Here is a 15,635-nt window from a genome sequence, read left to right as displayed (position 1 = left end):
TCAATCCTTTTCTGAAAGCTTGGTGAGAGAAGGTTGCAGGATGTAGTGTTCTGCCTTTTCTCCTCTCCCTGCTTACTCATCCAACGGCCTCTCCCCTCTCCATAGAGCATAATGGACACAGAAATTCTGCTTCTTCTGAAGTGTGTGTGTGGGGGAGGTAGGAAAACAGCTTTTTGAGTAAAGAAAAAACACTTTTGCTTAATAAAAAAAACTATTATAGAGTTTCTTTAAATCGCTTGTACTATTGGTATTTGTTGATTTCTGAAAAATAACATTTAAATTACCACTACACTTTAAAGAAAGAGGCTATCATAATGGTTACCATAATGGATGTTACCCAGCTTTCATCTGAACAGATACGATACACAAAGCGAATAAAGAGAATCTAACTCCAGGATTTATAGCTCTAGATTATTAATTATTTTAGAGAGTATTTTATGGAGAATGTCAAACAGGTGGAAGAATTTCACTGTGCTTAAAGCAAAGAGTGGAAGGGTAGTAGTCTGATGCTGTGTTTATACAGAGATTTATCTGACAGATTTTGGAAGCCAAAGCCAGGAATGGATTTGAAAACAGGAGAGATCTTAATCTTTCCTTTAGGACCTGTTCCCTGTTTACAGTCTGTTCCTGGCTTTGGCTGTAAAGATCTGTCAGATAAATCTCTCTGTGTAAACGCACCATAGTCACTGCAGTGTAACAACCATTATATTTTCTTAGAAGGGGTTTTCTCTGGCTTTTTTTTTTATTATTTTTTATTGCAGCCTATTAATATCTGAGTGGTAGGGTGCAAACACCAGGCACACTGCCAATCAGCTGTCTGCCATGGTTACAGTACTTCTATACACGCAGTGACCGCAGCCAGCGGTAGAAAGACCTCTTGGTGTAGTGGCCATCCTGGGTTACTACAGATCAGCTCCTATTCACTTCAATATAAGCCAAACTACAGGCCACTATACGATGTACATTGCTGTCTGCTTCTGTTCACTTTGAATCTGGGGGCAAGTGGCTGAGGTTGCTGGGTGTTTGCAACCCACCAATCACAAGGATAGGCTATCGATAAAGTCCAGGAAAATCCTAGGTAAACATATGTTGCCTCATAGTTGTAGGAGAGAATGTATGAAACAAACATTCTCTCTCTGGTTTTCTTTGCCCCTCTTCTCCTCGCAGAACCCCCACACACAGTGTCAGGTCCTTTATGTACATCTAATGAGTTCAGGAAGGCTAATCTTACCTTCTCTTGTATCTCTTGCTTCTCCTTGCTGGCTTCCTCAAGTTGCGACTGCAGGTCATTGATCTGAGCCAAGTCTCGGGACGACTAAGGGAAAGAATGACAGGGTTCGTTAGGTTGCTCATTGTAGAAGAGATGCCCACCCCACTAAAAAGCAAGAAAATGTGCACTGCTTGAAGGCTTTCTACAAAACACACCAAGCCCCAGCGCTCTCATGCTGAGCTAACTGGTCAGCAGCAGCAAAAAAAAAAAAAAAAATAATCAATTTGCTTTATTTACATTACAAGTGGTTAATTTATCGATAAGGTTGTGTGTTTAATTAAACTAGATGTTTGTAAGCAGCGGCTTCTCGTGTTGTCGTCTTCTGCTCAAAGAGGCAGAGCTCAACATGCAGTAATCCAAGCTGTAGGGCAAGGCTGTAATATTCACACGAGAAACTGTAGTATAGCTATTATACCTGTTGTGAACATAAGCAAAAGATACACAGCAGTGAAATCTTATTACAGCAGCAAATGGACATAAGCCTGCCATAGGACTAAACGTGACTAGCTAATGCAGTGATGGCAGCAGCATCAGAGTCACATAATGATGGTAACCCTGCATTGTTATTACACCGCTGCTTTAATATATTATTCACCATCACATTGACACTTTATAGATTTGAGTATAAAAAAATGTTTAAAGGAAACCTGTCTCTTTGTGACATGATACTGGGAGATCAGGCCGCTTGTTTAGAGTAGATTGATACATGGTGTAAATAATATCCTGTATACTTAAATTTAATGCATTTAAATCTCTGCTTATTCTGTACTTGGAGTCCAGTGGTCGGTCTTACTAAGTGATTGGCAGCTTTCCCTATAAGAACTTGCATACAGAGATAGCTGCCAGTCACTGAGTAGAACCGCCCACTGGACTCCTAAGCCCTAGCTAAGCAGGGAACTTATTCAATAAGTTGCAAGTTATACCTTACTATTATCGATTCACACAAAATTATATAATCAATCTACATAGATTTTCCTGCTCTTTAAAAGTAACCAGTAATCGCTTTCATACTGCCTGTACCTTAAGACATCAGGTTTTCCTAACTTTTTGCATGTCTCCTTATAAGGGAATGTCACCTAGATTTTATTTTATTTTTTACTGATTAGAGCCAGATGCTGAAACATGTTCTTTTTTTCTAATCTGTTTTTACTGTTCTGATAATTTTTTTTTGTTTATAGTTAGTTCATTATTATGGGGACATTCATCTTGCCTGACCTGTTTTTAACAACATTTAGTGACAGGCTTTACAGCAAGCCCCACGGACATGGGACACAATGAACATCTTATTCTCTGTGTGGGCCACATTTGTACATGCTCTGTAACCCCTATGCAGAAGCCCGATAGGGGCCCGATCAATAATGTAAACAAGCGCCGATCTGCTAGATCGGCGCTCTTTTACTGGGTCTATTACACAGCATGATAATCGTTTAGCAAGGGCTGCAGGGACATCATTACCAATGTCCTTGCAACCCTTGTTTAAACACCATACATTACCTACACATGTTGCAGGTCTTCTCCTGCGCTCCTTCTTCCTCCCGGTCCCACGCACAGCAGCAGTTTCAGTGTGGCCTGTCTGAGCTGACAGAACGCTCAGCCAATCACTGGCCGCGGCGGTCCTGGCCAGTGATTGGCTGAGCAGTCTGTCAGCTAAGACAGGCTGCACCGAAGCTGCTGCTGTGCGGGGAACCGGGAGGAAGAAGGAGCGCAGGAGAAGACCTACAACATACTTAGGTAAAGCATGGTGCTTGTGAAATCGTTACTTGCCGCGCATCGCTATTGAACCTAAATAAACGATCATGCGATGACACGATCATCGGCTGATTGTTGTCTCTATTCCACAGAGCGATAATCGGCCGAACCGGGCCGATTCGGTTGATTATCTCTCCATGGTATAGGACCCTTATTTATCTACTGATGTCAACTTTCACTACAACTGAACAGATCCCTTTCCAGCAGCTTCTTTTGTATGATTAAAGACAGAATAGGAGGGTATTAGATAAGCAGATACCCCTAGACCCCGTCTAGACCCCTAGACCTAGATTTATGGCCCGTAAAACTGTCGCTATAAGGTGGATGGATTCAAGGCCACCCACAGTAAGGAAATGGCTGTCACTTACAAATGCTGTGCTACCATATGAATATGTTACATATAAGAATAGGGGGTGTAAAGGTAAATTTCAGAAAGTGTGGGAGGAATGGTATGAATCGCCACTGACCAATTACACTCCAAGTCAATACATGCGTTCCATGGGGACGAGAGACCTGGTTAACTAAGTTAATACCTACTGGGGGAGCTATGTAAGCATTTCCCAGATATGTCTTCTTTTATGCTCAACTATTTCACTGGATGGATATGTTTGTACTGATGTGTGATCTGGCATTTTTTCTTGCTTGTTTGCACAAGTGTATTGATGTGGATTGCATTCCATTTGTTGTCCCGATTTGTGGGAAATTTAAACTTGTACAAACTTCAATAAAACGAGTTTAAAAAAAAAAAAAAAGACAGAATAGGAAGTGTAAGCCTAATTTTAGAACCATTGGCCAGAGCAAAAATTGCAAGATCTCCGGGTTATTTTGCAATACAGATAGTAAAATGGAAAAATTAGAAAAAAAACACCTAAAATTGCTAAAAAACATGGAAAACTGAAAAATCGGATTTAAACAAATGGTTATTTTATCATGACACATTCTCTTTAGGAGAATATAACATTCTAGGCGTTACCTGTGCTACAGCTGCCTTATGTTTCTTCATCAGCTCATTCATATCCTCCTGGTCCTCCTCCATTCTGCTCTGCAAATCATTCTTCTCTCTCTGTAGGCGGCTGACTTGCTCCTCCAGCTGTCAATTAAAGATACAGAATGTCATTATTATTATTATAAACTTTTACATTGAGTTACATGTTTGCAGTTGTTTTTGTTTTGCAGTTTTTCTTTTTCCATAGTTACTGACACAAATGCTTAAGTTTATTTTTTTTTTTATGGTTGCAAAAAGAATAATGCTGTTTTTTCTGCCCTCTTGTCTGTGAGTACACTTCAAGTTTCATCTATATTGTGAGGTTGCGGTCTTGTCACAGCATCCTTGCAGGGACACTGCTTGCTAGGAAACAAATCTTACAAAATGACCAGAGGTAATAATACTTCCCATGTACTGCAGACGGACTATGACAATGCATCCCTGAATTTGCACACAAGGCACACCAAAGTAATATCTACTCTAGGTAAAGCATACAAAAGCTACTTTCCTAGTACTTTCCTAACACACAGAGTTCTTAAGTTCAGGATTTAAACTTGTATTGCAGAAAAGTACATGTTGAATAAAACATTAAGGTATTAATAGTTAAGTATAAATTACAGCCAAAGCTCGACAGCACAAAATACACAATTTTAGCCATACATGCTATAAAAAAGGATTCCAAAGAAATAGAATTGACATGACAAATGAATTAGAAATTCTCTGAACCACATAAGATTGATGCAATATGAATAAACTACACAGAAGCCAATGAAAACCAGTGAGCAGGCAACACAGCCTAAACTAATCTGTACAGTTACTATGTCAGATCCTTTGCCAAACTATACAGGTCAATAAGCACCAGGCTATCCTGTCCTGGGATGCAATGGTGTGAACTGGTACCAGTGATGGGTAAATAGGTGGATTGTTTTCTGTAAGGTCTCCTCTGTCACTGTGTAGGTGACTTATACATCAGTACAAAGCCACCACATGAAATACATGAAGTCACAAAAAAGCCACCTCTTCATTAGTATCATCCTCTTGTTTGATTTTATCCTTCTCTGAAAATATAAAAATATATAAAGACTTCCACTGTGTGTATATGATGAGATCAGCCATGCCCCCTCCACCTCCTTATTTTGTCCTGACATGGCTACATCAGTTGACTCTAAGCAACAAGTATGTATGGCGTTTCCCTCACCAGGTTAAGATTTACCATACATTTTTATTTCTGTATAGCCAACGTTACTTAACCCAATCCTAACCCACTAGTTTGCCATAGTAGTAAAAATAAGTTACACGTGTAGGTACCCTAAAACACAATCTGTCTATGTTACTTGACAACTGGTATGGTGGGGAAGTTTAGACGCTAGCTATAGAAATGCATTATTTTGTAATTCTAAGTTTGTAGCTGTTCTCTGAGCTATGCGGCATGGCAGATGAAGACAGGAAGCGGCGGTGCTGGATCGGGAGGGGTGGCGCTGTTAATAAAGAGAATAATGCTGGATTCAGAAAGTTAATGAATCTATTAGCACATCATTCCAAAGCAAAACGACTTCTCTGGCTCTGGCTTTGCCGTCATCTATCTTATTATTACTGGGGGGGAGGAAACTGGACACAGCTTAGGAGACAAATTTATTAAACAAAAATGTCATTCCAAGGCTGGCAGCCCCCGCTAGCTCTATCATTTGCACATGATAATAGCAAACCCAAAAAATGAATCCAGCAGTAGAGAGGTTAACGGAGGACAAAACTTATTCAGGACTCAATGCAGCTGTGACGGTCACAATGCGGAGTGTGTTATTATATTATGCTAGAAAACCACGATCATGAGAACCAATTACATTACTAGCTGCTTTTTTTTTTTTTTTTTTACTTTACAGAGACATTTGAAGGTCTTTAGCAAATATTCTTTAGGGTAATATTACAAGATATCGCAATAAATAAATCCTATAATACAGTCATTGAGCAGCTCTTACAGGAGAGGTCACAATTCTAACAAACTAAATTGTCACTGCCCTTGGGTATGGCAACAGTAACACTGTGCAAGTAGTGTAAGGTACAAAGCGCAGGCATATAAAGTGTGAACCCTCACATAAGATGAATATATATATATATATATATATATATATATATATATATATATATATATATATATATATATATATATACACATATATATATATATATATATATATGGGCCAAAGTAATATAAAGTAAAAGCAGCCAATATATTCCTGTGTAGCCAAAGAAGAGAGGGAATACTACACACCATACAGCAGAGATATGGGACCGACATGATGTTTTAGAGGCTTAAAATTCAGCCCCTTAGTTTGCAGCAAACCCTTGGTTTTCTGATACAGACTGGGACATAGCTGCCAATCTTACTGCGGTGTTACATGCGAAATTCAGGTGTGGTCCACGCAGACATGCAGCAATAAACTACATGGCGCTTATTTTTGGATATTCAATTCTGTAATTGAAAAATCTGCACTGTTTCCATAAAAAATAATGAGATGCTGAAGATTCTTTTATTTAGCAGAATTCATGCTGATTTTGCCTGTGTGACTAACCCTAAAGAACTAATTTTAAAGAGTCTCTAATTTGAAAATTATGGTGCATTATACACCATATAACAAAAACTCACAAATTGATGTTTATTACAAAAAAAATAAATAAATAAATTATATATATATATATATATATATATATATATATATATATATATATATATATATATATATATTGATAAATCCTCTCTCTTCCCCATGTGCACTTTTGGTAAAAAAAAAGACCACCACAAACGTGCAGAAGTAAAACTCCAGCAGAACAGCTCCCATGTGCTGGGGTCAGAGGGTGGAACTTGACCAAGTTTGTATGGTTTCTTTCCCTGTATGTCTCCAGGGGTGTTCTGGCCCTAGAGTATGTGTGCATGTCTGAGACAGGGAAATTACATTTGAAGCCCCAGGGAACCAGGGATCAATAAGACTGCATTCTCTGTACATCGCTGCAGGCTATGTTGGCTCTAGGTAAAGAACATTCTCTAAAGATATAAACGTACCGCTGTCTTAGCTTTGGAAATATCATCGATCTGAAGATGGAGATCCTCCATTTCAACCTCCATAGATTTTCGAGACTTCACTGCAGCTGCACAAGTGAATTCAGATTCTTCCAGCTGTGATTAAAACAAAAAATTCATTAAGACTTAGAGACGTGAACTATCGACATTTCCTATAGCCTAAACTACATAGATGGTAGGGGGAAAAGAGCGATGGTATATAAGAGACATATAACGACATTATACAGTCATATCAGCCTGTGCCAGCCTTGGGGAAATGCACAGAAGCATTTAATGGGGCTGTTTATTCCTATGGAATCTCTGTAAAACATCTCAAGCTGCTGCATGTATACGGCGTGACAGGCTTGTATGATAGCAGATACTTTACTGCAGATTTACAGCAGAAGGTGTCATCACTGGTAAAATATTTCTCCACAAGTAAATAAGATTGCAGCAAACAGAGAATTTATGGTCTGGCAGTACAAGGAGGGAGAAGATATTCTGGGCCAGTCACAGTAAATAGGAACCCCGGCACCAATCTGCTTTACATTATGAAACTAGCCTCTTGGGGATTTCTCACAGCTTCCTGATAATTGTTTTACCCCTTCAGAGTACACTTGAGCCCAGACGGGAACTCGGAGGCTGTAACACTTTTATCAAGAAGCCGACACAGGAGCCATGCTAGATTTTTCCATTAAGCACTCAATTTTGTTCCTTATTACTATTTTTCTGAAGAGTTGTCAAAAGTTGTGAAACATTACGGTCTGATAATAATAAAGGCACTTATTAAGCAGCACATCCAAAGCTTAAGGAACATTTCCTCCTTTAGTTGTCCTCTTCCATCAGGTTTTTTTTTGTTTGTTTGTTTTTTTTACGTTTGATCTAGCAGTTGTTCGCTTATTTTTTTTCAGTGAGGAATCAGGATGACAACTAATAGAGGCCTTTCAAGTAAATTTGACACGCCAAAAGTTCAGTCTGACTTGCAGGTACTATGTTATGTTGAGTAGGAAAAGCTGGGGAGATTGATATACAGTAAAACCTTGGATTAGGAGCATGATTCGTTCCAGGAATGTGTTTGTAATCCAAATCACTTGTATATCAAAGCAAATTTTCCCATAAGAAATAAACACAGACGATTCATTCCACAACCCAAAAATAAGATAGGTAAGATGGTCTGTCCTAATAAAGAAGACTGTATGAGTGAAGAAGGGGTTAATCAGTTAACCCTCCCTCCTCATACAACTCCCTAGATGGGGGCAAAGCTGCTTGTGCTAGTGCAGTCTGTCTGCAGCAGCTAATGGTGAAGGGGTTAATTCAGGGGTCAAAGGGAAGCAGCAGTGACGCGGACAGGCACTAGAGGAGAGCTGTAAGGTGTCCAATCACCAGCAGAGTTGATCAGGTAGCAGTTGGTTGAAACAAGAGGGCTAACTACCCAGCACAGTATCGGGATGGGGATACAGGGGGGCTTGTATTAAAGGAGAAGTCCGGCAAAAAAAATTTTTTTAACCCTTTGAGGACCAGGCCCAAAATGACCCAGTGGACCGCGCAAATTTTGATCTTAGTGCTTTCGTTTTTCCCTCCTCCCCTTCTAAGAGCTCTAGCACTCTCAGTTTTCTATCTACAAGTCATGTAAGTGCTTGTTTTTTACAGGAATAGTTGTACTTTGTAATGGCGTCATTCATTTTACCATAACATGTATGATGGAATTCCAAATATATTATTTATGAAGATATAAATAGGTGAAATCGTAAATAAGAATGCAATATGGTAACGTTTGGGGGGTTCCTGTGTCTACGTAATGCACTATATGGTAACAGCGACATGACACTATTATTCTATAGGTCAGTCCGAACACAACCATATGCAGGTTACACAGATTCTCTAATGTTATATATATTTTTTTTTATGAAATCCTTTTTTTTGGCAATTAAATATTAATACAATGGGCCTATTGTGACGCTTATAATGGTTTTAGTTTTTCACCTACGGGGCTGTATGTGGTGTCATTTTTTCCGCCATGATCTCTAGTTTTTATTAATACCATATTTGTGAAGATCGGACGTTTTGATCACTTTTTATTGATTTTTTTTAATATATAATGTAACATAAAATCGGTAATCTGCGCACTTTTTCCCCTCTTTTCGTGTACGCCGTTCACCGTTCGCAATGACGCTTGTTATATTTTAATAGATCGGACAATTACGCACGCTACAGTATATTATATGTTTATCTATTTATTTATTTTTATATATTTTATTTATATAATGGGAAAGGGGGGTGATTTAGACTTTTATTGGGGGAGGGGTTTTGGGGTAGTGTGTTAGTGTTTTGAACTTTTTTTTTTTACACTTTTGAAGTCCCTTTGGGGGACTTGTACATACATTAGTTTGATTTTTACACTGACCATTGCTATGCCATAGGCATAGCATTGATCAGTGTTATCGGCGCTCTGCTCATTGAGCCTGCCTGTGCAGGCTCAGTGTAGCAGATCGCCGATCGGACCGCATGGAGGCAGGTAAGAGACCTCCAGCAGTCCGTTTCAACGATCGGGACCCCCGCAGTCACACTGCGGGGGTCCCGATCGGTAAGTGACAGGGGACTCCCCCTGTCACTTACACTTAAACGCTGCGGTCGCGCCGCGATCGCGGCGTTTAAGGGGTTAATGACACGCGGCAGCGCGATCGCTGCAGCGTGTCATTACCGGTGAGGTCCCGGCTGCTCACTGCAGCCGGCCCCCACCTCCTATGAAGCGCGCTCCGCTCCGGAGCGCGCTTCATAGCGGGAATACCACCCATGACGTAAGGTTACGTCATGGGTCGTCTGGGGACAGACTTCCATGACGTAACCCTACGTCCAGGGTCGTCTAGGGGTTAAAGTATTGTATTGCCCTCCCCCAAAAGTTATACAAATCCCCAATATACACTTATTACAGGAAATTCTTATAAAGTGCTTTTTTTACCTGCACTTACTACTGCATTAAGGCTTCACTTCCTGGATAGCATGGTGATGTCACTTCCTGGATAAAATGGTGATGTCACGACCCGACTCCCAGAGCTGTGCGGGCTGTGGCTGCTGGAAAGGATGATGGCAGAGGGACACTGAGACACAGAACACTGGAGGGACACTGAGCATCCCTCTGCCATCATCCTCTCCAGCAGCCACAGCCCGCACAGCTCTGGGAGTCGGGTCGTGATATCACCATGTTATCCAGGAAGTGAAGCCTTGATGTAGTAGTAAGTGCAGGGAAAAAAGCACTTTATAAGCATTTCCCGTAATAAGTGTATATTGATAATTTGTATAACTTTTGGGTGACAGTACAATACTTTTAATAATCTCATTTAAGTAACAAAGAAGAGCAGGAACACATATGTCTCATCATCTTCGATTTTCTCAAGGTTATGTTGAGAAGATGGGGACAATAGAGAATTTTACCTCCTTTATAAAAAAAAAAAGAAAAAAAAAAGATGTCTGTTGAGTCTATATTGCACAGCATTGTCAAAAAGCATTTTGGGGGGGGGGGGGGGGGGGGGGGGGGGGGGGGGGAACAGTACAATACTATAATAAAAATTTTCACCGGACTTCTCTTTAAAAAAATCTTGTTCATTTACCAAGTTTTTTTTTTTTTAATTATTAGCTTTTCTTGCAACACACTCTCAAACCAAGTTACTTTTAATCAAAGATGTCACTGTATAGTTTTGTGGGACAAGAGCCAGAACGACATGGCATTCCCTTAGGCTAGGTTCACACTGCGTTTTCAGCATCCGTTTAACGGATCCGTTTTTTTTAACGTCCAGAAAAATAGGGTCAGCAACGTTTTTTGGTCCGTTTTGGTCCGCCAAAAAAAACGGATCCGTTTTTTTTAATAATGGAAGTCAATGGAAAAACGGATGCACACAAATGAATCCGTTTTTTGCAATCCGTTTTTTTAATGCGTTTTTTGCAAAAAACGGATGCGTTAAACGGATGCTGAAAACGCAGTGTGAACCTAGCCTTAGCTATTCCTCTGCTCACTTACAAAGTGAAGTAAGCTACAGAAAAACCACCCACTGCTTTATAACATGATGTCTGCAGGCTCACTTACCTTTCCTAGAATCATGAAAGCAAACATTGACTAGTTGCACACAACTTTTCAGTTTTGCCATTTAAGACTCTGAAAGTGGGATCACAACCCGAAAGGGTAAGTGAAGGCTAGATAATATCTATCTATTTATCTATCTATCATCTTGGGCAAACACACATTAACATATTCCCCTATTTATTCTCCCTATACTACTGGCAATGACTGGCTACTTGCATGGGTTTTCTATACATTTACCATTTAACACAGTGGCTCCATAGTTAATAGGTCAATATGGAATATATTTTGTGTGATGACAACCTTTATGAATTAACTATTATTAAAACTGATAACACATATGACCTATCCAGCTGTTCTATAGCATCGTGAGGTCAGCTGGAATCACAACCTCTGAGCAATGCTGTGGAATATGTTGGGGCTACACAGGCACTCTTCATGACTATTGTTTGGAGGATAATCATTTTGTTATTTGTAATACTTAGGATAAGAGCTTTAGGAAGTAACATTCCTACTGACAGTTCTAAAAGTTCCCTGAGTACTAACAAATAAGCCCCACATTCAGACCACACATACCTGGCTTCTTAGTTGAGCGATCTCCCGTTTGCTAGGGGCATTGTTCTTTAAGTGGTCCAGCATGATCTGTGCATCGGCAAGCAGAGCTTTTGTTCTCTTCAGGTCCTTGCGTAGACGTTTCTCGGTTTCAAAGTCACGCTGACTGACCTGGAGCCAATGTAACAGTATGAGTTATGACTGTGAAGCCAGGTGCTGGCCTAGTACAAACTGCTGCTAGCTGTACGGCTGCTAACATGCATGACTGCTCATAGTGACCTTTTTTATTTTTAAACATACCTGTTCGCTAACAGAATTTAATCTGCTTTCCAGGTCTCTCTTCTCTCTCAGGACCTTCTGTTTATCCTCATATTCCTCTTCTAATTGAACTTCCATCTGCTTCAGCTATTCAGAGGGAAAGAGGGCTGATGTTAAAAGAACAGTGTCTTCCAATATATGACATTGCTTACTGCTGCAGAAACTTGAATGTGTTGCGAATTTAAAACAATAGAAGTGCTTATTCTCCCTTTATTCCATGTACTGTGTAAGGGATAGAGGGACTGGTTACTAAACCAGCACATGGGGCTAAGCTGCAATATCAGGCACAGCCTATGAACAAGAGTGGAGTAGTCTGTGAAACGAAGTTACTGTGTTTTTATAATGTCATGGGGTACTCTGGCTCTTTAAAACTTTTGATAAGTTGCTGCTGTGGTCAAGATCACCACAAACAAGCTATTCTTAACTCTCTACACTCTCCTGGTGTCCCTTCTGTGACATCCCTAGGTCCCCTGCTAACTGTTGCCTACTCTACTTCTGAGGGGGATGGGGGGAGCTCGTCAGTGACTGACCACTCAGCCAATTAATGGCAGCAGCGCTGTGAGTGATTGACTGAGCGGGTTGTCACTGCTGAGAAGAGTCCGTCTTAGAAGTGGCAATGGCAGTGGTAAGTAGGGGACTTAGAGATGCCGCTGAGGGACCCTGGGGGAGCATGGGGAGGTAAAAATATCCTATTTGTTATGTTCTCCGCCAAGACAGCAACATCTTAAAAGTTTTAAAGGGCCGGAGTAACCCATTTAAGAGTTATTTTATGAAAACTTTTGACATAGCAAGCAGATATGTTAAAAGTTTTGATCAGTCAGGGTCTTAGTGCTGAAACCCCCACTAATCTCTCTATATATGGCCGGCAGAAGTGTGTGGTTGTGTGCGTCCTTCCCCAGCTTGGCACTTGCTTTGACAAAATGAAGGAGACTTATAATGGGACCCATCTCCTGCACTAAGGTGTAGTGTGGAGTGAAGTGCACAACTTTGAGCTTCTCCCAGCTATATCTAGAGATCTTAAAATGAAGCCACCTGCAGTTATCTAAATGTAATGTAATAACATGGTCATGCTGACCAAAAGGATCCTGAGTAGAAGGTTTCCTTTCTGGATTCCTGGGATGTCCTAATGCGATGAGTGAACCCCTTTCCTACTAGTATCCATTTGTCAGATCTTCCCTCTCAGTCAGCCATAAAGAAGAGACTGATAATCTTACCTTTTTCTGGCACGATTGCCGAATCTCCTCCACTTCATCATCTTTGTTCTCCAGTTCTTTGGAGTGTGACTGCCTAAGCCGTTCCATCTCCATCTCCAGGCGTAGTTTTGACTAACAGGGAAGAACAAAACAAAAAGCTTTTACCTGAAATATTAATGGATCTGCCAAACCTACTGTTCTACCTACATCTATTTGTTATAGTTATATATTCAGTGAATATTCTTGCAAAACAAACTATTTCCAATGCTCGTAGAAAATTGCTAAGAAAAAAAATAAAAATGCATCAAAAATATCTGAACACAGGCTGAAGACTCCAAATTTTCATGAAATGCCTCTATTATACCGTTAAATCACTATTTCCTCATAGCAATATTTCTTAAAAAAAAAAAAAAAAAAAACAACACATACTTTGATTAAGAAAAGGCATTAAAAGTGCATATAATGTGAACTGACACCAACCCACCAGGGTGAACTCCAGCACTAGCATCCTAAATAGATTAAAAAAAAAACTTTCTGTGGGGGAAGGAATGAAGATGACTGAAAACCCTTCTCTGCCCCATCATCACATAAAATAGGTAATAGCGTATGGATGCTATAAAGAATATCATGGAGGTGAAAAAAGAAGAAATAATGCACTTGGAATAGACAGACTTCTACAGCTAGAGGTTCCTTGTCAGTATAACTGAGATAAATCTTTATTGTATGTGGAGTACCCCTTTAACTTTTTCCATAGTCCCAGGTGGAGTGGTAACCTTACAAGACCATGTAAAAGTAACATCACTTTACAACAAAGTATCAAACAGGAAGCTAGAGCTCAGTGTGCCTTAGTGTGTAGTGATCGCTGTCAATGCACAAACTTTACAGCAAACCCTTAGTCAGTTGATCGCACAAGAGAGATTTTTGGGCCGTTACCCTGCAAGCATGGAAGGATCCATCAAAACAAAGAGGAGTATATCTGTAAAAGACACCCTGGTGGGCACTTAAATAGAGTGACTGTCCCAGAGAGGTGCATGTAAAACGCCTGCTCGCAGCTCTCAGGCTACATTCTCTGCAAAAAGGATGATATAAGCAGAGAAGAGAGAGCTCACAGTGCTGAACATATAGGAACAGAGGCCAGACAAGTCTCCTGATGACCATTCATCTCGCTGGCCCAGTCGCTGACTCTGCAATCGCTCCCTGATGTGAGGACAGCTAATGGCACTTCTTTAACTTTTACAGCTACCAACAGGAAGATATATAGGTAACGGCCAAAGACGGCCCAGGGAAGCGGCAGAGCAGCGGATGAACAAGGACATGAATTCTTACCGATTGTAGCTCTTTTTATTATTATTATTTTAACCGTGACTGCTTGAATGGCCAGGAATCAGAGCTCCTTCCTGTGCTGGCTTCCTCTAGAAACAGAGAGCGGCAATGGAAGCCTGAGCAATGAGAAATATTTACCATAGACCCCCAACTGAGTATCCTCATAGTCCTCAACTACAACCAAAAAGGGGGAAGCTGTTCTGGCAAACTAGGCTGTCCCCATTACTCCTGGGCTAAAAGTACTGTACATTTTAGTTAAATTATATAAAATGACCACAGAAAAAAATCTAAAAATACATTTGTCTCCAGGACAGAACAGCAGCTAGCTGCACAGGACCACAGCAGGGAAAAAAAATCAGAATAGTTTTCCCCCCCTAAAAATTATATAACCATCATTTGAAAAACCTTTTGATAAGTCAAAAATTTTTGATCGGTTGGGGCTTGGGTGTTTGGGCCCCCATTAATCCTAAGAACAGGTTGGGAGAAGGTCGCTCTTGGGCACTTCTCTCCACGTTTCACTGTAGGAGACTTTATAGTCATTCGATGAAGCTTGTCTCCTGCAGCAAAACAATGAGTCATGGAGAGAAGCACTCAGCCGCTTGCTTCTCAAGGCTCGTTCTAATGATCTGTGGGAGTCTAAACAACTGCTCAAGATTTTTATTTATTTATTTATTTTAAACAACAGGGATATTTTTATATTTATACAACTTTCCCTTCTGAAAGTGACCCTGGCTTGGGTTATAATCGACAGTAATGTTTTAATACGCTCTATGGATTGAACCTTGTTTTGAAAGGATGCTACCTACCAATGGATGGCAGAGAGGAGCATTTTCTTCATTCTTCCTATTTGGAGGACATATGCTTTGCATACTTTTCCCATGGAACACTGCATGGCTTATAACACTCTATAAGCTATGTACTTTGGTGGTCTCAAGGAAACACACTACTACCGGAGTTCTACTTCTGGAATATTATATATTATTATTTATGACTGATCAAATACTACTGCACAATTCGGGTGTGAATTCATTCTTAAAGGGGTATTTGCAATGTATAAAGTGAAGCATATAGTTAGTATATGCTATCGTTTTATGATAAGTAGGGATCGGTCCTCT

At 40.2% G+C, this 15,635-nt stretch overlaps 1 protein-coding gene across 10 annotated transcripts in view; it reads right to left on the bottom strand.

The window, feature by feature from the left end:
- MYO18A (myosin XVIIIA) overlaps positions 1-15,635 on the bottom strand; it is a 258,536-nt gene that overhangs the window by 43,340 nt on the left and 199,561 nt on the right. For all 10 annotated transcript variants that reach the window (XM_069945228.1, XM_069945229.1, XM_069945230.1 and 7 more), the window contains 6 exons: positions 13,219-13,329; positions 11,987-12,091; positions 11,711-11,857; positions 7,063-7,176; positions 3,993-4,109; positions 1,232-1,315 (listed from right to left, as the gene is read on the bottom strand). In XM_069945228.1, coding sequence (XP_069801329.1) covers positions 1,232-1,315; positions 3,993-4,109; positions 7,063-7,176; positions 11,711-11,857; positions 11,987-12,091; positions 13,219-13,329 — 678 coding nt within the window. The remainder of the gene's footprint in view (positions 1-1,231; positions 1,316-3,992; positions 4,110-7,062; positions 7,177-11,710; positions 11,858-11,986; positions 12,092-13,218; positions 13,330-15,635) is intronic.

The sequence above is a fragment of the Dendropsophus ebraccatus genome, chromosome 11 (assembly GCF_027789765.1).
Source record: "Dendropsophus ebraccatus isolate aDenEbr1 chromosome 11, aDenEbr1.pat, whole genome shotgun sequence".
Taxonomy (NCBI): domain Eukaryota; kingdom Metazoa; phylum Chordata; class Amphibia; order Anura; family Hylidae; genus Dendropsophus; species Dendropsophus ebraccatus.
This window is presented reverse-complemented; position numbering and strand designations above follow the sequence as displayed.